This window comes from Pagrus major, chromosome 17 (genome assembly GCF_040436345.1).
Source record: "Pagrus major chromosome 17, Pma_NU_1.0".
Taxonomy (NCBI): domain Eukaryota; kingdom Metazoa; phylum Chordata; class Actinopteri; order Spariformes; family Sparidae; genus Pagrus; species Pagrus major.
Genome location: NC_133231.1, coordinates 31248751 through 31271051, shown reverse-complemented (window position 1 = coordinate 31271051; position 22301 = coordinate 31248751). Strand labels below are relative to the sequence as shown.

General features: G+C 41.3%; 1 protein-coding gene across 2 annotated transcripts in view; it reads right to left on the bottom strand.

The window, feature by feature from the left end:
• Positions 1-1588: 1588 nt before the first annotated feature.
• LOC141011822 (CREB-regulated transcription coactivator 2) overlaps positions 1589-22301 on the bottom strand; it is a 43026-nt gene continuing 22313 nt past the window's right edge. The window contains exons 8-16 of one of the 2 annotated variants that reach the window (XM_073485122.1): positions 21303-21382; positions 20578-20627; positions 19860-20125; positions 16521-16990; positions 15829-16263; positions 15504-15689; positions 13154-13225; positions 10741-10945; positions 1589-9688 (exon numbers count right to left, since the gene is read on the bottom strand). In XM_073485122.1, coding sequence (XP_073341223.1) covers positions 9498-9688; positions 10741-10945; positions 13154-13225; positions 15504-15689; positions 15829-16263; positions 16521-16990; positions 19860-20125; positions 20578-20627; positions 21303-21382 — 1955 coding nt within the window. In that variant the 3' untranslated portion in view covers positions 1589-9497. The remainder of the gene's footprint in view (positions 9689-10740; positions 10946-13153; positions 13226-15503; positions 15690-15828; positions 16264-16520; positions 16991-19859; positions 20126-20577; positions 20628-21302; positions 21383-22301) is intronic. The other variant, XM_073485123.1, reaches the window with a different exon arrangement.

The following is a 22301-nucleotide window of genomic DNA, read 5'->3' as shown; positions in this document are numbered from 1 at the left end:
TATTAAAAATATCTCAAATTCAACAATGAAATCACACAAACACAAATAAAGACAATAATAATAGCGGACTTGGTGTTTAAGAAGCAAAACAACATTAACAAACTGAACTCGGATCTTTCTTCAGTCATTTTTAGAAATGTGACAGACTTTATGCTTTTATTCTGAAGCCACGGCTCCTGTGTTTCCGGTGTTGTTGTGTGTGTTGACGCAGCTGTCAGAGAGAAACTGAGCAGCTGATGAATTATTGTGTTTCTGATGTTTAAACACACAAAGCATCACAACAACAACAACAACAACAACAACAAGAGTTCAGCTCAGTTTCCTCTCAGCGTGAACATCTAACATGTGGCTGTATTAAGTTTCCTGTTCAGACTTTATATTTCACTTGATTATAATTTATACTGACGACTCAGACCAGCCTGGTTTCTCTGCAGTGACACTGTGTGTGTGTGTGTGTGTGTGTGTGTGTGTGTGTGTGTGTGTGTGTGTGTGTGTGTGTGTGTGTAGTTTCCTGTCGTGAAGCTGACACAAGCAGTAATACTGACATTTTTCACAATAAAGTACCAAACATCAGCGTTGTAAACATAACCCAAAAGTCATACTTGAGTAAAAGTAAAGATAATGTGTATAAAAAATGTTACTCTGGTTAAAGTGAAAGTGACTCGTGTGAATAATACTCGAGTAAAAGTCTTAAAGTATCTGATATTAAATGTACTGAAGTATCGACCCTGTCACCAGAATAAATGCTGCTAACATACATTTCTTCCATCCACAGATCAGTTTTATGTTGTGACACTTCTTATGGTCTGATTAAGTTGAGGCACACAAACACTTAGTTTTTGTCAGAAGAGATGTTCTGGGTTAAAACAGCTGCTTCTGTCTCCACAAACAGCTGTTTTTATTTGTAATTATCATCATTAATAACAGTCTGGAGAGGACGATCCTGCTGAAGGTTAATTTAAGGAGTCCTGCACGTTCACCAGCGGTGGAATATAACTAAGTACATTTAAACAATTACTCAAGCCACTTTCTATATTTACTCCACTACATTTATCTGACAGATTTAGTTACATTACAAATTAAGATATTTAAAAACAAAACATAAAGTTTATAAATGTTTTTGTTCTCTATATATTTTTAAAATGTGTTCTTGTTTTTTGAAGTTGTTTAATGCACTTTGCAAACGTCACATTATTATTATTATTATTATTGTTATTATTATTATTATTATTATTAGTCTTGGAGGGGACGATCCGGCTGAAGGTCAATATGATATATGAATAAATAAGTCTGTAATAAAAATATAATATAATAATAAAATCCATAAATGAGTCAAAATCATCTAATGACCTCAGCTACAACAGTTCAACAGTCACAGGAAACATTTTACTACATTAAGTACTTTTACTTTGAATACTTTAAGTACATTTTCCTGATTATACTTTTCTAACATATTTTCAATGCAGTACTTTTACTTGTAATAGAGTATTTCTACAGTGTGGTATTAAAGGGTCAGAATACTTCCTCCAGTTTACTCGTATAAATATGTGACCACAGTAAAAGTACATAAAGACAAACAGAGCAGCTGTTCCAGGTTTCATTTGTTTATTTTCTGTAAAATAATGTGAAGGTACAGTCTCTTTAAAAATCTCTCCTGTTAGCTTCAGAAGCACCTCTGGTTTGAAAACATGTTCATATGTACAACAACACACTCAACGTTCCCTGGTTATTGATTTATTTATGACAAGGTTCAAATAAAAATCTGAATGGAACAAAAAAAAGTCAATTTATTATTCAAATACAAAGCGAAACGACGCAGAGCGCTCGGTTTATCCTCCGCTGCCTCGACACACGACGACTGACAATAACGTTAATAATACGAGAAATTAATATCATACATCAATAAAAAATATGAAAAAATATGAAATATGGCCTTTAACTGATCCCTAGTCTGCACGCACGCACGCACGCACACACACACACACACACTACCTCGCTGGTCAACAGCTCCCCCTACTGGCAGAGTCTGGAACTGCATGTTAACTCACAACAGGTTTATTGCATAACAACAACGGCAAGATGCTTCACACACACACACACACACACACACACACACACACACAGACACACACACACACACACACACACACACACACACACACACACACACACACACACACAGAAACACACACACACACACACACACACACACACACACACACAGGTGGAGAGGACGACGTCAGTGTAACAAACACAGATGGGAGAATTATGGGATGATTTCTTTTTTGTTTGACCTTTGACCTTCCTGTTCGACCAAGAGCGTCAAAATAAAACGATGACGGTGCTTTACAATGAAAATCTCTTTAATCCAAAAGGAAAAAATATCTCTTAAAAATAATTTTATTTACTGTTAAAATACAATTAGAAAATAAAGATGTCTCTGTCAGACGGATTTGTTCCTTGTTGCTGATTTTTCTTTCTTTAACCTTCATTTGGATTTTTGAATCATCATTTCTCTTCTAATAACTCGTATAAAGATGAACCAACGTTAAGTGAAGACATCTGGGAGAGGTTAAAGAAGCCTTTTAGTCTGAGGTTTTATTTGTAAAATAGGTTAAAAATGCAGCTCCATGTTCGTATGCGAGTCAACCTGACGTCTGTTCGTTCCTACAGGAACATCAGACACTTGGTGCTTCGCCACCGGACAGAACCAAACTCTAAAACCAGCTGAAACAACAAATGGATCAAGTTAACTTTAGCGCAGTAACATTTTCATCCAACATGGCTGCACGAAGCGACTTCCCCCGCCCCCTTTTATCACCTCCTGGTTCCCCAAAAACAACAAACCAAACACGATCGACAGAAAAACGTAGTTTTTGACGTCCGTCCTGAAGTTTTAATCTCTGACTGAAACCTGGTCGGCGGCCTGCGCTGACCGGACTGACCTGAGCTTTCTTCTTCAGGTGAGGAAAACAATGGAGGACTGAAAGTGACAAATAAAAGGAATAAATAAATGGCTCAACACATCATCATCATTGTCGTGATGTCATTTTCTGACTGTTGTAAGTCAGTCGCTTGTTTCTTAATGTTTTCTGTTAATTTTAAGTTGTTGTTTTATTGTTTCATGTGGAGCTTTTCAAGATTAAATAAAAAATATTTTAAAAAAGTAAATTTGCCATTTAATGCACCAAAAACGATACTTAAAATAAATGTAGGCATTAATCGATTCATAAACGTGACATAAATTGTTATTTGTTTTAAATGTGCATTTATTTACCTCTGTATTAATTTCTGTATTTATTTACTCTTGCATTTGCTTTACCGTTTTATTTTTCATTTTAAAATTAATTTAGTTACATATTTATTTATTGATTATTTTTCCTGCATGCAAAAAGGATACATAAATAAATACCAAATTATTGAACATTAAACAGGATAGTAAATAAGGGATCTAATACAGAAGTGATATAAATTAATAAATGGCTACATTTATTTTAAATATTATTTTTGATTAATTCAAAAAGGGATACGATTTGTTTATTGAGCCACTTCTTTATTTACTTTTCATTTTGGCAGCTTCAGGCCTCCGTATGATCCGACAGTGCAGCACAGAAACAAGGATCCAGAGACGCTGAAGCTCAGAGACGACACAGACGTCAGAACGACGACGACTCCAAGAAACATTCAGACCAAATCCGCCCGACTGACCGACCGACCGACTCTACAGAAGCCCGGAGAGGACACGCACACACATCGTCATAGCAACGACCTGCAGCAGCCTGGACTGACCTGCAGGGGGCAGCAGTGAGACCGGATGCTGCTCAACAGTTTGTTTTCAAACTTCAGGCACATTCATTATATTTTCAGTCTTTAATTACGAGCTCAGAAAACGACCTTTACTGTTTTTATTTGCTGGATTTCCTCACTCTCTCTCTGAATCCAAACATTTTACAACCTGGAAACTCAAACCCATTTCAATAACTTTCCAGACCTGCAATAACCCCAAGAACTGCATTTAAAAAAACACAACAAGAAAAAAACATTTATCGTTTTTTTGCTTTAAAAATGAAATTTAAATAAACGTTAAACGCTGAAAATAGGCGACCTTAATTCATCTTATCGATATATCAGCTGATATAAACACGGCCCTTAAATGTCGTCATCAAACACTTGTGGCAGAGTTTTGTAACTAAACTTCATAATTATAAATTACATCAGGCATCTTTGTCTGAATTATAATATTTAAACTAAATAAGTTTTTATCTGGGACATTATGTCTGTAACAGGCTAATAACGAGCGATGTCGTCAGTTGGACTCTACTTTATATTTAATTTTCTGCTCTTATGTTATTTCTGCTTTTCAAACAATAACACAGCTGTTTAAAAGTCATTAACAAATCAAAAATCAAAACAAACATCTGTTTTTTTTTACACATCTGTATCCTGTGAGTCATCTCGCGACCCTGATCCGGGGTCCCGCCCCTCTCAGTCGACCAATGACATCAGAGGAAAAAACAAACGACTCTGATTTTGTTCTTTGACGATAAATAAAAATGATTCTCTTGGAAAGTTGACTTCAGTTTTGCAGTTTTCGATTGTTTCGATTGTTAAATATTAAATGTAAAACTAAAGAGATATTTGAACTCTCCAAACGTGTAACGACCGCGGGAACTGCAGCGACATCAGTCAGAACATTTATCATTTCAACAAATAATTGGGTTTTTGTTTCTTAATCAATGAAAACAGAAAACAGGCGACCTGATTTCAGCCTTCTACAATTACATTCCTTGTTTTGTCGAATCAACAGAAGATTTTCGGTGCCTCACATTAAAGTTTTTTCTCCTTTTTCTCCCAAATTTGCTTCAATTTCAGACAATAAATATGATAATTTGATATTAGTTTTTAATATAAAGACAGATCTCTGACTCAGGCCGTCATTAACATCAAACTAATCACTGGTTTCATTTCTGTTTTATCTGAATAATTTTTAAATTACATCTGATAATAATGTTTAAATCTTGTCCAGTAACCCTGGCGACCCTGGACAGGGGTCCCGCCCCCCAGGTTGGGAAACACTGCTGTAATTGGACGGCTGTGTTTGAGGTCCCTCTCAGTCGACCAATGACTTCAGAGGACAAACAAACGACTCTGATTTTCTTCTTGACGATAAATAAAAATGATTCTCCTGGAAAGTTGACTTTAGTTTTCTATTATTTATGATGTTAAATGTAGAATTAAAGGGACAGTTACACCACGATTAAAAGCTGAACTCTTCCTTTAAACGTTCCTTTCAGCCGCTGGTCGAAACAAACAGACTCTGATCTCAGTAACTCACAGAAACAGCTGACAGACACACGGACACGACTGACGACAGTATTTCACACAGACACATGCAGCTGTTGTTCAAAGACTCTCCGACCGACCTCAAACTTCTACGAGCAGTTTGTTTTTCTTCTCTCGTCTTAAATATTCTGTTTGTTTTTCTTTTTAAAGATATTATCTGAGAAATTATGTACATACAGATTCAGACCACTTTGGATTAAAAAATAAAACTTCTTTATAGTCAGAATAATATTAATAATAAGATTTGTTTTAACCTTTGTTACATAAAAATACGTCCCTGCGCTCCGGCCCGCGGCGGCGGTGGGCTCGAAGCACAGGTGCAGCAAGTGCAGGCAGAGAGGGCGGGGCTAAGGGCTGCCAATCACAGTGACTGAGGTTAAAGGGCAATCCCACCCAAAAACTGCATTTGTGTTGATGTTGCATAAAGCTCACAGACAAACGTTATTTTCTTCGGTTCCTGGAGATTTTTATGGTTAAATCTGAAATTACACAAGTGGAAATGTCTCACCACAAAACAGGACTGAACTGAACTGCAGGACATTGTGACATCACTGTTGGGTGGGTGTGGTTACTGATCATTATTAATCAATCTGCAGATTATTTTCTGCATTATTACGAAACGTTTGGTCTATAAACTGTCTGAAAACATTGAAATACGTCCCAATTCCTAAAAAGTCTCCAAAATGTTCTAACAACAATCATTCAGTTTATATTGATCCAAAAATCCTCAAAACTGAGACGCTGGAGGCAAAACAACTTTTTTTAATGCACTGGTCAATTTTCTTTCAGACGAGTGGAAAGAAAACGTCCAAAATACACATTTAGATGTTTGTTTTAGGTCAGAAATTTCTGGCCATTAAAGACAATCAGTGCATTTCTAATTAGACAGCCTCATTTTCATATAGAAATATAAAATATCAAAAATATGATACAAAAAATAATTATCTTAATGTGAGAAATCATCCTGTGAGAAAGTTTAATTGAACAGCACAATATGCAGATGAATTTTCTGTCGATTTACTGATCCTCATCTGGAATCAAGCTTAGATCCTGAGCTGAAACTAAATTCATCTACCACTGTGTTATTAGTTCGTGTTTCAAGCAAAAATTCTTCAACCCGAGTTTCTCAAACACGGGGATTTTGTGGGTTCAGACAAAACAAGACGTTGTTGGCATCAGGAAACTTCTCTGGAAGCTATTTTCTGACATCTTTTTTAGAGCAGACATGTCAAACTCATTTATCGACCCATAGAGTCCAGTTTGATCTCAAGTGAACCTGACCAGGGAAACTTCTCAGAGGAAATAAATTATAGTACGTGATTGTGCCCAAGACATTAGCTGCAAGTTATCAGCGGTTTTAATCGATTAGTTTTCAACTTATAAATAAATATCAAACTATTTTGATAATTCATTAATCAATTTGAGTCGTCTTTTAAGAAAAAAAGGTCAAAACTCTCTGGTGTCAGCTTGTTAAATGTGAATAGTTCCTGGTTTCTTTCCTCCTCTGTGATAGTAAACTGAATATCTTTGGGAGACTTGTGATGACGAAACACTGATCGACATGTTTCACCATTTTCTAACACTTTACAGACCAAACGACTGATCAATTAATCAAGAAAATGATCAACATATTAATCTAAAAAATGAAAATAATTGTTAAGTCTGTTCAGGTACAACATCAACATCAACATTGGTGGAACTGCCCTTTAAAAACTTGACCTGAAAGGGCGATAAAGCTCGAGCCTGAGGGGCGACTGTACAAACGCTTCAGAGGGGAGAAGATGCAGATTTGTGACGTCAGAGTTTCTCCGCACATTCAAACATCCAGCAACACGTCACTGAGAGAAGCCTCCATGTTGTTTCCGTCTCTCTGAGGTGGAAAGAAACCCTGCGTCCCATCTGCACTGCTCAGTCTCCCCATCGCTACACCACACATTCAACTCACTGAAATGCATAATTTGATTAATAAATGCAGCCGATCCAGACGTGACTACGGGCGAGTGCAGCTCATTCTGTCTGTTGGAGGGAATGTGACGACACTGACGTCCAACAGACGGCAGCGAGCGCACGAGGCTGAAACGTGACGCTGCAGACGATCACGTGGTGGAAATTTGGGGAAATTCAGGAGCCACAGAGATGAAACTGATTTCCATTTAAAAGAAGATTCACTCTCAGCCGTTTGAATCCAAACATATTCTGGGATGTTTCCCCGGCTACACTGTGTCCGCACGTTGGCAGACGGCAGCGTGTTTCAGGCCGCGGCTCGTTAGAATAAACTCGTCTTGCTGGCAGTGATGTAGAAACTACAAGATGAACTGATTATCTGTGATCAGATAGGACGCTCATTTCCTCATTTCTCATGAAGTTTAATATCGTAAACTGAAAGAAAACGAGCCCGACTGTGGAGGTTCTCGTTGCAAACTGTAGATCAGCGAAGAAAAGCTGCTTCAAAACATGATCTGAAAAGGGGTCACAAGTTTGTGTGACAGGGATGTTTTTTCTTTCTTGTTCATTCAATAAATCTCGACCCCAAACACTTCAAAGTTTTTATGTCCTGAACGGCGGATTAACTGACTTCTAAACTAACAAATAAGCGTGAACGTTTTGAAGAAAGTCGAGCTTGTAACTGAACTACCGGCCAAGTATAGAAAAATGTCTTTGATACCTTCGGCCTCGTGTCCACATGGTTTTTTTTCCTGAGCGTTCCGACTGTTTGTGCAGCCGCTCCGAGCGCTTTGAGTTGAAAATCTCAACACTTCAGAAAGGCTCTGGTGACGTCACCGTGGCTCTTTTTCTGTTTCCTGGTCTCGGCAATAATATTCACCGTATTTTTGTCTCATGTCATCACCCACATCCTCCTTGAGAGGATCAGTGTCCATCATACAGCGCGGCTGTCAACATATTGTTGTCACAGAGACAACAATATCTTCTGTCAGCGCACAAACGCTTCATCTCAGCACTCAAAAAAACCCACTTGTGGACACGGGGCCTATTAACCTCATCAGCGTCAGTGAGCCAATAAGCATGCAGCGTGCTCTTTGTGCTGGTGATTGGTCGTTTCGAGGCACACAGGGAAAACACAGGTCGTGCCCAGAGACGGGGCTGATTAAATTTATATTTCTGGTGTTATGAAACTGATTTGAGAGCTATGCAGCCGCGTATCGTTCAGAACGGTTCCGGCCCAAGAAGAAAGCGTCCGATCTGATCACAGGATAATTTAAAGGGTTAAAGCTTTATAACTATAAGGTCATGGGGCAACATCATGATTGTTTTCATAAGTCAGAAGACTTGAAGAGAAGCAGCATTTTGGGGGTTTTCAGCACTGTACGCACTCCTGAGAGGGCTTCGTCCCAAATCTTTAACCTGCTTCTCTTTAACTTATTTCTGTTGATTTAAACAGACCGGTTCGGTCCGAGGAGAATCTCACAACCTCAATCTCAGGCTGTTAATTTGACATCTGTGACTGTCTGAGCAGGAAAAGCTTCTTTTAGAAAAATATATAGACCTTCTAAGTCATGGCTAAGCTCCTGTCAAAGTGGCTGATGAAGCAGAGGGAACCAAACGTCAGCAGTATCGGCCGACTGACCGTTTGGGGTAAAACAATCCAAACAGATCACACGTCGTCTTTCCTGCGGAGCGATGGCCGACAGAACAGTCAGGGAGGGTCCACACGTATCAGGATGCATAATGCTTTTCTTCCAAGCGTTGCTGGTTTGTACAGACGGTTTCTTACATAAAGCCGACGTCACGTGAGCGCTTTATTCCTGCGTGTTTGCATTTACGCGAGTGCATTTTTCATTAACATGCAGATAAGACTCGTACAAGCTAATGCCTAAAAAGAGAAGCATCTTGGTTTTTCTGGACTTCAAGCATTGCAAGAGCGTTTTCAGTTAAGTGCCTTTCGACGGAGAACTCCCCCTCCTTCAGTTACGTTCCGACCTCCGACAGAAATCTCAGGTCCCTCGTCGCCAACAAGGAGACTCCTGGAGATTCCCGAGTTACTTCCAAACCTCGCTCTGCAGACCGTCTGGTTGGGGGAGTGGTGAGTGGGCGGCGGAGCGGAGCGGCGCTGGTCCCGGTCCTCTCCACTTCCGCCCGGGTGGCCGTCTCTTCGCCGAGTCCCACCGAGCTCCTGGAGCAGAGGAGGTCCGGGGTCACTTCAGCCGGTCAGATCGGAAGGAGTCCTCCACAGCCGGGTCGGCGAGCATCAGGTCGCCTTCCAGCATGTCCAGAGCCAGCGGGTCCATCCTGAGCGGGTCGTCCAGGGAGAAGGGATCCATCTCGAAGCCGGGGACGTGAGACAGAGCGCTGGCGATCTCTTTAGAGAGACCCGGCGGTGAGTCGCCTGCAGGGAGGGAAGGAGGGCGGAGAGATTCAGAAGATCATCAGAAACACAGAACAACAGCAGACGTCTTGATCAGGAGGGAAATCTGATGTGAGGCATTTTAATCATCAACCAATCTGCAGTTTAGTTTTTTGATGAATTGATTACATATTTCATACATAAAATGTCAGAATATATTTAAAAATAACCATCAAAAGGTCCAAGAGCCCATAATGACATCTTTTACCTCTTTCACACTGGAACAAAAAGACCCAATAAAGGCTCACTCGAGCTTCGATACCTGTAAGGATGGAGCCATCTTTGTGTTCATAAAGTGTATTTGTGGTCATTTTCTGAAAGCTTACAGATGCTGATGAAAGGGAGCAGTACCACCTGAAGTCATGGGGAGGCAGTGCCGATAACAGCTGGTCCATCATCAGCTCCAGAAGAAAACGATGTGTGTCTAGCTTTTATTGATTTATTGATCAAATCTAAACCTCATTTGGATCTCATGTGCAGACACAAGCCAACTACATGTGAGTCCAGACGTACATCTTTAAAAATATAAACTTTCATGTTTTGTTTCATGTAGTTTTCATCAAACAAACAGGAGGAAACAGTGCATCTGTTGGGGACTGTTTTCATCAGCAGATTAATCCACATTTGGTGCTCTAGTGACATCAGCTCATTACGCTGTATGATCTGTATAAACCTGTACTTTTATTTAAAAGTTCAAAAGAGGAACTCTGTTGAATTATTGCGAATGTTATTTTCTAAAGAATTCACAGATCCACTTCTGTTGAACTGCAGAGTCGTCCGGTCTTCACTTCCACAAACATCCAGTTCAATTCTCAGGAACATTTAAAGGAACCAATGAAATCACGTCCTCTTTCAGTTCTTATGAAAGATACAGATGATCAGAAGTTTTCGTCCTGTGTTTTTAATGGCGTCATGTTACCTGCTTACATCCTTTTTTAAACACATTGTTGACATTGACTTATATTGTTAATGTAGAGGCCATGATGAAGAGCTCAGCTACAGTATCGTCACATTAAACTCCAGCTGATACCCACCGGTGAGGATGATGTTGGGCACGTTGTGTCGTCCGTCCCCGCCGCTGTAGTTCTGGTTCTGGTTGTTGAGGAGCTGCTGGTCCCCGGGGTCCTGCATGTCCAGGGGCCCCTGGGTGTTGCAGGGGAACTGGTTCTTGTCGGTGCTGCTGCAGCTCAGACCGCTGTGGTTCAGAGACAGACAGTCCCCCTGGCTGTCCGCTGTGAACTGAAGCAGAAGAGAACAGACGCAAATTTAAGTTAGGAAATACACACATGGTACAATACTGATGCTTTTAACCAAATATCATTTACTACAAAAGTTCTTGCAATGCTACACTGGTTACTGTTTAGTGTCTTTGTAAAATGTGACATGTTTAGCATCAATAAAATGTTTCTTCTTTCATAAATTGAGTGTAAATGGTGAAATCAGTGTAAACAGTGTGTTCAGACAGCTGCAGACTTTAGTACTTTAGACACAGAAGCGTTAAATGTCTGGAAAACTATTGGGTTGGATTTATTTCATCATCAGTGACACAAAATACACACAAGTTGAACTGCACGTGGTGAAAAAAACAAGTGGTTCATTTTGGGGATTTGTGCTCAAATTCTGCGACGTCCTCGGGCTTATTTGAGATTCAGGAAAACAAATTCATAAGACAGGGCGAAGAAGACAAAGGCTCTAATATTGAGCTGTGCAGATCTGTATCTGGGATCTGGGATGAAATAGAAATAACTGTCCAAATAACTCAGCTAAACCAAAATAAACCCTGACTGAGCCACCTCAAACTCTACAAGGAGCCATTAGAGCTCCTGTTGAGCCCAGACTCGCTCTCTGAGTCGTCTGATGCCAGAACTTTTGATAGGGCCGACAGAAAGGCTCACGGTCTCCTCGAAGTCCTTCTACATCCGAGTCAGCGTGTCTGGTGAAGCATTGTTGTAAGTAAACAGTGAGAAATCTGTGAGTTTTAAAGGTTTTGTAGCTTTGACCGGCATCACGTCTGAGTTTCAAACAGTCAGAGCTGCTTCTCCTGCCGTGCTCAGACAAAAGTATGAGAGAAGAAACTTCATCCAGGAGTTTTTGTTCTACAGTCGATGTTTTCTTGAGAGGCGAGCCTGATTTGATCCGATTGGGGTTTATTGATTTAAATTCTAATTTTACATTTTTCATTTATGATTTCAATTATCAAAATATAAAGCAGGTTGAGCGATTCTCCCAGTGGATTTTATAACACTTGACACCACATAGGTTATCTTCTTGAAGAATATGAAAATGTAAATGACAGTTGTCAGTAACGATTATTTCACTGTCAGTTATTCTGTTGATTATTTCCTAGATGAATCGATTAAAATGTTTCCTTAAGTCCAAGATGACGATGAGAAGAACGCGCTGATGCACTCGCCTGCAGTCACGTCTGGAGTGGCTGCATTTTTAATCAGTGACGTGTTACTGAACACAGATGTGAATGTTTGAATGTGTGGAGAAACTCTGACGTCACAAATCTGCAGCTTTTCCCCTCTGAAGCGTTTGTACAGTCGCCCCTCAGGCTCGAGCTTTATCGTCCTTTCAGGTCAAGTTTTTAAAGGGCAGTTCCACCAATGTTGGTGTTGATGTTGTATCTAATCAGACTTAACGTTTATTTTTTTTTATTTTTGATAATATGTTGATTATTATCTCCATTAATCTATTACTTGTTTGGTCTGTAAAGTGTTAGAAAAGGGTGAAAAATGTCGATCACATGTCTGGTTTTGTCCACAACCCAAAGATATTCAGTTTACTGTCACAGAGGAGGAAAGAAACCAGAAAATATTCACATCTAAACAGCTGCAATCAGATAATTCTGACTTTTCTTTCTTAAAAATAATGACTCAAACTGATTATCAATCATCTATGTAGTTGGTGATTAATTTAATAGTTGACTTATAACTAAGATGGCCAACGTCACAGCTCAGCCGAGGAGGATGGACGGCATTAATGTTTACATCCATGTTAACGTCCCGCACTCTCACGATCACGAGTCGATGCACGCTTCCTTCTGCGTGGTGATATGGTCGTTGCTCACAACAATCTGTGGATTATCTTGAGTTACCGGGTCATGATTTTTGGAAAGAGTCATCGCTGTTGAGCTTTTCAAATTTATGTGTTTGGGTGAACTGTCCCTTTAAAAGTAGTTTTCTTTGTGTGTTTATGTGTGAGCAGAAAGTGGAGAGATGACAGGAAACGAGGGCGGAGACACATGAGGAAAAAAAGACTTTTTAAAACTACAAAAGAAGAGAAAATGATCGTGATATTGTCGGTTCAGTCCTGTTGGCAGTAAACACAACCTGCTGGGTTTGAAATGGTGAGCTGAGACACCGGCGGGTGACATCACACCCCCTTCAGCCAGTGTTATTTACAGTTTATGATGACATGTGTCATGTGAGAGTGCTCTGTTACCTGCTGGTTGGATTTGCCTGTGAGCTGCAGGCTCAGATAGGGGTCGTCCAGTAGAGAGCTGAACAAGGCATCCTGGAAAAACATTAAAATAAGTCTTCGTTACTCATCATGACACTGAAAAATAATTTTTTCTTTCTGTCCTTTGGTTTTAATTTGTATTTTCTCTGTTCTGTTATCCTTTAAATTATTAAATTCATAGTCTGCAGGTGAACACGTAACATATGCGGACTGTTTCACTGACTACGCCTGCAGTGCACATACAGCGCAGGCTCGCAGGCACAACAACACAGTGAGCTTAAGTTTTTGGGATTGTGTCTTCAGTACCGAGCACAGCGCTGTGAAACTTTAACTTCACCAGGATTGTGTAATATGGTTCAGTGAACATCTACAGACCACAGTAAGGTAAGGTGAAGTTACTAAGCAACCACCAGCTGTAAGTTAAATGTCCACAAGATGATCAAGACCCCAAAAGCCAGCTAAAGTCTTCTACCACATACAGCTAGCTTAGGCTGTTTACACAATGATGTTTTTTGTATAAAACAGTAAACTTTCGTTGCGTTTTGGCTTTTCATCCACACGACAACGGCACTTTTGAGGCCTGGAAATGCAAACTTGTGAAACCCAGCTCCAAGGAAGAAGACGAAGAATGAAATGGAAAAGGAGCAGAGGAAGAGGAAGATATAGAGAGGAATAAAACTGGAAAGTCTGGTGTTTTTATTTTTTTATGTTAAAATATGCAAATGAGGTCATCTAATTAAATATGCACTCTTTTGCGTTAATGTCCAGAACAGAAATCTGAACTAAAATAAAAACCTGAATGTGTATTTTTGACATTTTCTTCCCACTACGGTCTGAAGACGACATGTTCTGGAAGCAATCAGTCTAATCTCTGTGTTTAAAAGTGTGTAATCAGATAAATCCCAGAGGAGGCTACATTGGACCCAGGATGCCTCCTGGTGTCACTGTCTCTCTGTCACAATGACTTTTACTCAGCAAACATCCAGAAATAGCATCAGGTGCTTTTCCTCCTTTATCTCACCTCAGCATTACATCACACAGGGAACATGATACCTCTGGTCCTGAGAGATGAGGTCAGACACCAGCTAACTCTCATCTCTGTTCCTGTTATTCATTGTAGTTCTTCTGTAATCTTAAATATGAATGAAAACATTTTATTTTGTTGTTATTTTGATGGCAGCTGTGAAATTTAGCCAAAGAGAACGTAGTCATGCGACTAAGTGGTACCTTCAAAGACATGATGGTGTAAGTACTGGTCTAAACGTGTGTGTGACATCTACCACATCATAAACACTTTTGGAAATGATCCTGTTCAGACCTGCTGTCAACACCCATCCTGAGTGGTCCGATCTCAGGTGGACGGCTCTAAGTACATAAAATGATTTCATCCTTCAGCTCTTCTAGACTTTCCAAATTTTACTGGACTGAGGGGTTGTGACGCTCAAAAAAAAGGAGAAGGAGCAGGAGAAGAAGAAGAGGGTGGTGGTGGAGGTGGTGGAGGTGGAGGAGGAGAAAAAGAAGAACATGAAGAAGAAGGAGGAGAGGACAGGAGGAGAAGAAGATGGAGAAAAAGGAGGAGAGGAGAGGAGAGGAGAGGAGAGGAGAGGAGAGGAGAGGAGAGGAGAGGAGAGGAGAGGAGAGGAGAGGAGAGGAGAGGAGAGGAGAGGAGGAGAAGAAGAAGGAGTAGTAGAAGAAGAAGAAGAAGAAGAAGAAGACTAGGAGCAGGAGAAGAAGAACATAGAAGAGGGACGAGAGGAGGAAGACAACTATTAGGAGAAGAAGAAGAAGAACTGATGCTATAGCAGTAGCTCCTCACGGGACACTGGTTGTTCAAAACCACAGTGTTTTCAGCCACAAATCCATCCATCATGACAATGTACCTCAAGCAATAACTACCAGCTGGCTCTGAAATTTAAAGTCAATTTTTATCTTATAGCGCTGAATCACAAACAACATTTCCTCCGGGGGCCTTACAGTCGTCCTCCTCACGAGGAAAAGATGGAAGAAACCTCAGAAAGAGCCAGGGATCATTCTCTCCATCCCTCCGTTTGCTGTGGATATTCATGTTGCAGCCGAGGACGAATCATCTTGATCTTTCCTACAACGTCTCTATCAGGTCCAAACTTACATCACTTAAAATATCAAAATCTAATAATCTAATAAGTCAAAGAATAAATAAATCATCAGTATGTCGTCTGTCACTGTTGGACAGACACCGTCATGCTGTGGCTGTAATACACACTACAGCCTGTAGGGGACACTAGCAGGACTTGAGAGGTTGCCATTGTTTCAGTGCAGCTGGGATGTTTCTGACAGTGTTTGAGTTACTCACGTTGTAGATGTCGGTGGCCAGGTTGTGGCTGATCTGTTGGAGCTGAGGCAGCTGCTGCTCTGCTTCCTGTTTGACGTGACACTGAGAGGACGTGGAGCTCTGGACGCAGTGATCCATCGGCCTCTCGTTCTTTATCAGCTGCTGTGCGTTCGCCGTGTTCACCTGCTGCCCCATCGACCTCTGCTGCTGCACAGAAACACACCATCATCACCGTGTAATCTGAACCGCACAGGTGAGTGTTCGTATTGTATGTTGTCTTTATCTAATCCGTGTAATCTACTAATCTGGACAATCTCATCTCCTCCAATTTGACCCAGCGGCCTACCGTTCCAAAGTGCTGCATGTGCTGGTTGTGTGTGTTGCGGAGGTTCTGCAGGTGGAGCTGCTGCATGGACTGCGACTGCTGCATGGACTGCTGCTGCTGCTGCTGCATGGACTGCTGCTGCTGCTGCTGCATGGACTGCTGCTGCTGCTGCTGCATGGACTGCTGCTGCTGCTGCTGCATGGACTGCTGCTGCTGCTGCTGCTGCTGCTGCTGCTGCTGCTGCTGCTGCTGCTGAGTGTTCGGCCGCGGCTGCTGGAGGCGGTGCAGCTGTTGGTGGTGGTGCTGGCCCATCTGAGAAGGCTGCTGGCCGGGCTGGGAGCCCTGCAGACCGGGGAGAGGCTGGTGGGAGCCTGGCTGGTGCTGGTGGGACTGGCTGAGTGGATACGGAGGAAGCCTCTGGTCCAGAGGCAGTTTGCTGGTGTCCAGAGGGACGCCCTGTGGGGAGGTAGGGTGAGGTGGGATGTTAGAGACATTTCTCAGATATATAATAATGTTGTTTTAGCACTAGACAGCAACTAGAAATAAGTTTTAATGTCTTCTGGATGCAGTTTGATGTGGTTTATGATACATGTTCATCACATGTGTGTGAGACATACGTGGACATAGACACGGACATGGACATTATAAGTATTAACGTATTTGGTCACGTATCAGATTTCAGTATTTGGTGTGTGAAGAGGTGTAGCTGTTACCTGTGTGATGGAGGACAGGGTGGGGGAGATGGTGGGGGAGAACTGTTTGGAGTGATGCCTCCGTGACTCCCCTCCCATGGGCAGGATGAGCGGGGAGAGCTGAGCTCGTCTCCGCGGCGACGTGCTGAGCGACGGCTGGCCCTGCCCGCTGAGCAGCGGCGAGTAGGAGGAGGAGCAGGAGCTGGAGCCGCCCACTCCGCTGCTGTAGCTGGGGTTACTGCTGGACACCGACTGGAGGGAGGAGTTACTGAGGGAGGAGTGCAGCGATTGGCTGCTGAGGGAGGACGGCAGGGAGGGGGAGGAGCTGAGGGACGACTGCAGCGAGGGGTTGCTGAGCGACGAGTGCAGGGAGGCGGAGCTCAAGGAGTTGGAGAAGGAGTGGCTGCTGAGCGATGACTGGATGTTGGGGTTGCTTAGTGATGACTGCAGGGAGGGGTTACTGAGCGTGCTCTGTAGAGACGCCAGGAGACCTGAGGAGGCGAAACACAACACTATGAACACAAACGTACTCGAAACATCCACAGAGACCCGTGACAGGAAGGTCTCAAGGGTCAAGAGATCCAGAGCAGGGAAACGACAACAGCGTCACACTAAAATAAAACAAGAATTATTTCTATTAAGTTTCTTAAATCATGCTGTCGTTTCTTGGAGAATGAAGAGACATCATAAAATAATCAGTGATGAGTACATTTAATCAAAAGTACATTTACTCAAGAGCTCCGGTACAATTTTGAGGTACTTCTATTTTGCTTTGAGTATTTTCATTTTCTGCTACTTTTTGGAGGTAAATATTGTACTTTTAACCCCAGTACATTTATTTAGTAACTTTAGCTCTGGTTAATTTTGCAGATTACATGCTGCATCAGAGCCATAGTCACACATTTTTACATTGATTTATTCTATCAGCAATTGAAAAGAAATGCTGAATATTTGATCTGATAATCAGTCAGGTCAATAGTGCCAGAGTATACAATATATACATACATGTAAATATACTCATAATTTCCTTTTATTTGCTCCTCTGATACTTAAGTACATTTAATATCAGATTCTTTAACACTTAAGTACAATCGGTATAGATGACTTTCACTTTTACAAAAGTAACATGTTAACATGATATTGTTACTTTTACTCAAGTGTGACTTTTGGGAACTTTTTACAACACTGGAAATATGATGCTGCACATCTCAACCAAATGTAACCGTAAAGTTAAAACAGCTAAATAATCAGGTGAGCGACCAGATCAACCTGATTTCCCTGCAGAACGACCTCCAGTCACCTTCATAGTCACGACAATTGTCCACGATTCATTTTAATGTAAAAATAAACCTGTGATTTGTTCTCCAGAGGCAGCTCAGTGACAAAATCACCTGTTCAACAATAACAGGTTCACTAAAGTCATCCATTAGCCACCTTTAATCATGCTACACTGCAATTACCGTGACTACACTGTAAAATACTGTATCCCTGGAGAAAAGCAAATACAGCCATATCATTAAAAAAAAAAACACACACACAAATAAAGTACATTATCATGGAACAAAACTCTTCACATGGATTCACTGAGTGAAGAGCTCTACAGGAGTCTTTTCTTTCTGTGTCTTCAGTTTAAAATATCCCATCTGTTGAGGGAATCAGCTCCTCCCAGGTGATCTCTGCAGGTGTAAACATCAGCTCTGTCCCCAAACACACACTCCCACGTTCACTCACTTCACCTCTTTTTGCAAGCTGCCTTACCTTATGTTACCCCTCTCCCCCCTTCCTCCCTCCACTACGTCTTTTTATAAACACTCAGTAGGTCAGGTTCATCCACAATCTGCATTTCATTGCTACTTTCTGACCTGGTTCAGGACTCTAACCAGGAACGAGACACAGGACCAAACAACTTCATGTCGATTGTATCTGTGTCATTAGCAACACTTGGAACAAACTGAAGATCGACTCCTTATGTTTTAATACAAAAATGTGAGACAATGACTTGATTCTGTACATTAAAAACACTGAAAACAGGTCTACATCTTCTGCGCTTAGGGATGCATTTATTAACTGTATCTATAGTGATTGATTGTGTTGCCATTTTGACTATGATCCTCCTTATTTCTCACATATAGCGCTGTCGTGGGCAGGGGAAAATTAAATGACTGAATCAATAAATAACCATGGAAACACTGTGTATACCTGAACAAAGTTTGTCAGGGTATCACCAAAGTCATGAGGACAGCGTCGGTGCTGCTCACATCTGGGGTGAATTTTGGGTAAGACTGTGATGATGCAAGAGGATCACTAAAAGTCTGACTGAACAGCCGAGTGCAATATTCAACTTGCAGGAGCTGCATCATTTCATCATCATTTTTACATTTTTCTCAGTGAAAATGAAAAGCAAAACTCACCATTCCCGTGTTTTTCCACATCGTTCAGCTCTATGTCAAAGTGTAAATTCTACCATACATGAAAAGTTAGAAAGGCAACATAAACGAGACAATTTTCTCCTCTCGAGATCATTAATATCCACGGCTGACTTCACGTCAACATGGCCAAGAATTGCTCCAGACCAGAGCGCTAAACTCATGGACTCATGGTAAGGTTTTAGTTTTGTCATGTTAGACCACCCGTTAACTTCTGTGGCTGTGTGGCTGTTGATAAAAGTGTTTGTAAAACCAAAACTGAAAATTTAAACTGAATTCACACATTACTCAGAACTGTGAAAAGGTGACAGCATGTTTGTCTCTGGTCTAACAAACCCGTGAAGACGACATGATGATCCAGACTCAGGTTTGGAGAGGCTGCAGCCCGACATCGAGCTGACAGCAGTTTCCTGTCTGTGGTCGTTACAGTCACCTCGCAAACGGTAAAACACATTTTCCGACTCCCTTTCTCTCTCTGAGGCTCTAAATTTAGAGCGCTGCCCCGTCGTACATCCCCCTTCGTTTCATCTCAGTCGATGTCACCCACAGACTTCCTCTGCTAACCTTCACATGAGTCACTCAGCTGAGACTTTGATCCAGAAAGATTTAAGTCAACTGAGCAGGCGGCCGGCTCGGTGTCTTGCCAAAGGACGCTTCAGCAGGATCTACATGAACTTCAAGGATAACCCTGGCTCATTACAGCTTATTTTTGTAGTTTTGTTTCATCATTTATCAAGTTTTACCAAGATGAGACCTTTTTGAGAGCATTATTGTTAAAGACCAGATACGAGTAGTAATAAACCAGAACTGTCCTGTAAGACCAGTTACTCAGAGAAGAAGTAAGAATCTGGTTTTCACAAAAACAAAAAATTATTAATTAAAGCAGCCTTGGACATCAAAAATGTTCCTTTTATCTGCTGCAGCCTGTACGTACCTTGTGTGTGGTGGAAGCTGCCGTTGCCTCCCTGTGCATTGGCGGCGTTGATTCCCAGCTGAGTGAGGGTGGAGGCCAGGTTCCCCGTGCTGCTGCCCCCGCTCAGAGAGGAGGATCCTGGGTAGCCTGGCTCATCCTGGTCGAGCGGTGTGGGCAGTGGGGAGGGGAAGTGGAGACTTGAGAGGTCGGGCAGCGAGCCGCCGGTGTTGAGGGCCGATGGGACGCCGTGAGCCGGCGTGGACGGCTGCTCCGGGGACGTAAAGATACTGAGAAAACAGAGGAGGGTCGGATACATTTAGTTTCAGCATCAATATCAGAGGGCAGTCAAACAGGATTCATTGCTCTAAACATTAATATCTGACAGCGGCGCTCCAAAAACACTTTTGTCTTCATAATTAAACTTCTGTTTCACTTTGTGCCTCAAAGTATTCTCTGTACTCGGATTGTTTTCGGTTAACGGCTGAAGGGAACATCTGATATTTGACGCTGTTTGGTTTTCTGGTGGCTTTCGAGTTAAAGAAGGGGAACACAAAAGCAACAGAAGGAACAGGGGAACCGATTACAGCCTGAAGGGCATTAAAAGTAAAAGAAGACCGTCTTTGACACGACTCTGGAATCAAATTTCAGGCCAGACCACAGAAATGTCCAAAGGTGGTTACGACATGATGCAGTATGTGTGTGTGAGATGTGTGTGTGTTTTTAGTGGCATAAGACTCACTTGATACCGGGGACTTCACAGGACTTGGGTCGGGACGACAACAGAGGCAACTGGAGAGAGAGAAAAAAGAAAATATGAAAAAATCTACATGAGTTTGTTCAAACAAACATCAGTGTGAAGAATACAGCTGAAATGTGGTTTTCTAAATGACAGAAGTCCCGTTACTCTCTTTTAGTTTTAGAAGATAGTGAATTTAGAAATGAAGGTAAAAGATAACATTTGATGAACATACACAGGTATTATATTTAGATTTTTTCATTTTTAGGGTAGAAGGTTGAACTAAAGTTTTAACACCTGCTTAAAAAAATGAAATGACTTATGGAAAACTGTTCAGCAGTAGCTGTTTAAAAATGCTTTCTGAAACCTGAACCATTCACAACGAGTGGTTTCCCCGGGTCAGGGTCACACACTGGACCCAGTTTAAGAAAATAAAGAGTATTAAATAGTAGTGAAATATACAAAATATCATGTGTTTAAGGAGTTAAATGTAAAACCAGTGCATAATACAATAAAAATAGAAATGAGCTAAGCACAAGGGTAAACAAAAAAAGCAGTGTTGGCAGTGACGCTGAAAGTAAAATTGGCAGTGAGTAAAAAAGAAGTAATATCGTGTCTGAAGAACTGATGTAAAAACACAATTAAAGAAATAAAATAAAACTTTGCTGAGGAATAATAAAACAGGAAAATACAACAAGAATGACATATTTGTTTCATGTCTTCTTTACCTTCTTGGTGTCCCAGGGTTTGAGCAGTTTCCCTTCATCCAACACGTTCTCTTCAATCGGGGGAACAGGGTACGGAAACACTGAGGGACAAAACAAGTCAAGTTACTCTGTGTTACGTCACATACATATAAGCTCAAATATGTTTCACACCGTTTTAGAGCTTGTAAAATAATAATAATATTCAGAAATCATTCTAAATGTTTGAGGGGTCGTGTTAGTCGCAGTGGTAACGATGTACAACATCTACTCAGATCAAACGTCTCAGCAGCGCATGATTCTGTTTCACAAAAACGATTTGACAGCTTCACTTTTACACACATACAAATAAAAGGTACAGTCACGTGTTTTTACACAAATTATAGTTCCCCAAATTCTAGAAAAGGTGATGAGTGGGTTCACTTGGGTTGTGTTGATTTGTAAAAAGTGTCAAAATGAGCAAGAGGGGAAATGGTCTCATGTTGCAGATCAAAGGTTTGCAAGTTGCAAGTTTGGTGAAATGAGCTCCAGGGACCTTTGTTGTACGCCAAATAAAATGTAGCGCACATATTCATATTGCTGTTAACCTCAGTGTGTGTGTGTGTGTGCGCGCATGTTTAACTTCAATGTCACACACAACGTAGGACGTTTTCTGCTTTTACTTTAGTTTGATGCATCTGAGGTGAATTATGGATTATTGTTATTTGGCGTCATCGCACGCCGCCTTCCCAACATCACGAGACTGATGTCGACCTATCAGAGCACATCACGCACGGCAGACGCAGCTAGACGACGCAAAGACGTTTTTCTCACTTTGTTGCTGCTCGGGATGCTTTACCAACCCAACATGTGGCTATTTGACGTCCTGGGAATGAGACTCAACAATCAACTATCTTTGTGGTGCGTTCAGGAACAGCTGGAACAAATCCTACTGATTCTACCTTTAACTTTAATAGTCTTTGAATTATATTAATATGACGTGAGCTTCAGTTAGCTTTGACCACAAATGTCCTTCAGAGGGAG